Genomic DNA, 2714 nt, shown 5'->3' with positions numbered 1-2714 from the left:
GCGTGCCAAGAGTATTGAGCCGAAGTGAATTAATTTGGGAACCAGAACAAATGTAACCTTTGTCTTTCTTCATTACAAAACAAGTGGGATTTTAAGGCCGATCATTAATTTTTTAAGTAAAACACTGCAATTCGAGCTTACTGCCTTTATAGGAACGTGTCATTCGAGATATGACGTTCAGTCTTCAGATCTTTTTTTTTTTTTTCTTTTAAGTATAAACTTATTGGGGTGTCTTCAGATTTCATTATATGAAGTCTTGTGCGCAACATGAATTTTGTTTAAGGGTATATCAACACTCGTATAATACATATATTAACTTATCACCGAATCCCTGAAAGAAGTTCTTAGTTATTTAACACAGAGGTGATAAGTAGTCGCACATTTCCGAAGTAGAAAATCCAGCACAGGAAAGTTGGTGCAGCATTTAACTGAAAACCCCATGACTGGAACGAGAAGGGACGGACAAACACAAAGTCTCTAACACAATCTAACCACCACCAGCTCGTTTGCGTCCTAACATTTGTTCACTAATTGGTACAGCAATCGCAATACAATATTGTTATGTTTTGTTAATACTCTTGCTGCGTACGCGCCGTACGAGCCAGCGGTAGGAGCCATGTTCCCTCACCGACGGAGAGTCACCCGACACCCCCGGTTTCACGAGCGAGGCCGGCGGAGTTTCCCTCTCCCGCGTTTCTCTCCTGGCTGAAACAAAAGCAGCGGCGCAACACTGCCACTCCCCGGCACGCAGAAGTTGTTCTGTGCTGGTTTTGGAATAGACTCTTTCCTTTCGCTCTAATGAACCCAGTTAACCGCAACTTGACTCAGATACCGTCACTCTTAAAATAAACATCAAATGATGACGAGAACGACGATATCGAAACCCCCATCCAGCTTCCCAATAGCTGTCAAGGGAAGTCCCGCTGGTTTGTCATTTGTTTTTCTCGGAAAGAACTCGCAACTGAAAGAAAGTTGGCGACTATCGGCACCGCCCTGCGTACGACGCGGAGGTGGAGCCATGGACGAAGTACGCAGAACGCTTGGAGCAGTTCCGCGTCGGTAAACAGATTATCGGCGACAAGCAGAAGACCGAAATCTTTCTGTCTTGCGTAGGACCGAATACCTACGGGTTACTTTGAAGTTTATCGACTTCCATAAGGCCAAGTATAAGGACGTTCGAGGAGCTCGTGGAGGCTATGAACCAGCACTTCCCACCGAGACCATCCGAAATAATGGAACGGTAGAAGTTCAATAGCCGTCCCCCCCCCCCCCCCCCCAAAAAAAAAAAAAAAAAGGCGGAAACCATTTCGGAATTTTTTGCAGCTCTGCGGAAACTCACCGTGTTCTGAGAGTGCTGCGACACCCTCGACGTTATGATTGGGATCGACTGGTGTGCGGTGTGCACGGTGTTGGAGTGCAGAAGAGACTGCTGGCAGAGTCAGCGCTCACCTTGGAAAAACTAAAGCGCATAGCACTGACTGTGGAAACCGCTAGCAAGAAGGCATGGGACTTTAAGGAACAAGGCCCAGACTACCGCCAGGTCAACAAGTGAGCGAACGAGGTGTAAAGAATAAGCATGTGGGACGCTTCCCACGAAGCGAAGCACCCCAGTCTCAAGGAAAACAGCACATGAAGTGCGGACGGCGTGACAATCACGATCACAACCCTAAAAAGGCCCCTTTCATGTCAAGCGTCTGCTTTAAGTGTGAAAAAACGGGACACCTCGCAAAGGTGTGCATGTCGCGCTCTCAAGCAAGTGGTTGGGCACACCAAGATCAGGGCCACGTCGTCGCTGCAGCGCGATTGGCACCCGGAGAGGAATTGGATCTTCGCGCGATCAACAGCGTCAGTGAGCTGCCGGTGCACAAACCATGGAACATCCCGCTGAGTGGGAACGGAGTTCTTGTCACTATAAAAGTCAACACCGGTGCCCCAGTATGGATCATTTCGGTGAGTGTTCCAACAAAATCATCAGTCATGGCAAAAACTGGCCTTTCGTCAGACGAAGCTATCATGCTACCTGGAAGCCCTACCAGTAAAAGAGTTACCTACATGAGGTTGGAACACAAAAGACAGAGTGCAAAGGCGTCAGTTTACGTCTTGGACTACAATGGACCGAGTCTGTGCGGCCATGAGGTAACTGGAGCGCTACGTGTAATCCAGACGATCAACTTCGCTGAGGTGGAAGACCGGGTCTTCGAACTCAAGACGAAGTTTCGCGAGTTGTTCAAGCCTGGAATAGGTCAAATGGAGGAACCATCAGTGCACCTGCACCTTGACTAAGACGCAGGACCAAGTAAATCACCGACAAGCCAAGAGCAAGTCGAAAAGCAACTCGAAACAGGATCGCTTTCGGTGAAACAACTCGCGGATTTGACAGCGGCGGACACAGAGTTGAGGGAAGTTCGATCGACTATCCTGTAAGGATGGCCAACTCAGCCAAAAGATCCCACTCTCGAACCCTTCTGGTCCCGTAGAGCGGAGATGTCGGTGGAGGCAGGACCCGTGGCGGGGGGAGAAGAGTGGTAATTCCACGAAAAGCAAGGTAAGCAGTGCTGCTGGGGCTACACGACGCCCACTCTGGGATGGCTGTGATGAAGTCCCTGGCCAGGTCGCTCTGTTGGTGGCCAAACATGAGTCGCTACGTCGAGAACATGGCTCACGACTGTCATCAGTGCCAGGAAGCGCCAACCATGCCGCCCTCAAGGGAGCCA

At 49.5% G+C, this 2714-nt stretch overlaps 1 protein-coding gene across 1 annotated transcript; it reads left to right on the top strand.

Moving 5' to 3' along the window:
- The first annotated feature begins 1629 nt into the window (after positions 1 to 1629).
- On the top strand, positions 1630 to 2283 carry LOC121835528. Its single transcript, XM_042289853.1, has one exon. It carries the CDS (start codon positions 1630 to 1632, stop codon positions 2281 to 2283), a length of 654 nt encoding a protein of 217 aa, XP_042145787.1.
- Positions 2284 to 2714: the final 431 nt, after the last annotated feature.

The sequence above is a fragment of the Ixodes scapularis genome, unplaced genomic scaffold (assembly GCF_016920785.2).
Source record: "Ixodes scapularis isolate PalLabHiFi unplaced genomic scaffold, ASM1692078v2 PGA_scaffold0__279_contigs__length_252992795, whole genome shotgun sequence".
Lineage (NCBI taxonomy): Eukaryota > Metazoa > Arthropoda > Arachnida > Ixodida > Ixodidae > Ixodes > Ixodes scapularis.
The sequence above is the reverse complement of the archived record's forward strand: the minus strand, read 5'-3'. Positions and strand labels throughout refer to the sequence as shown.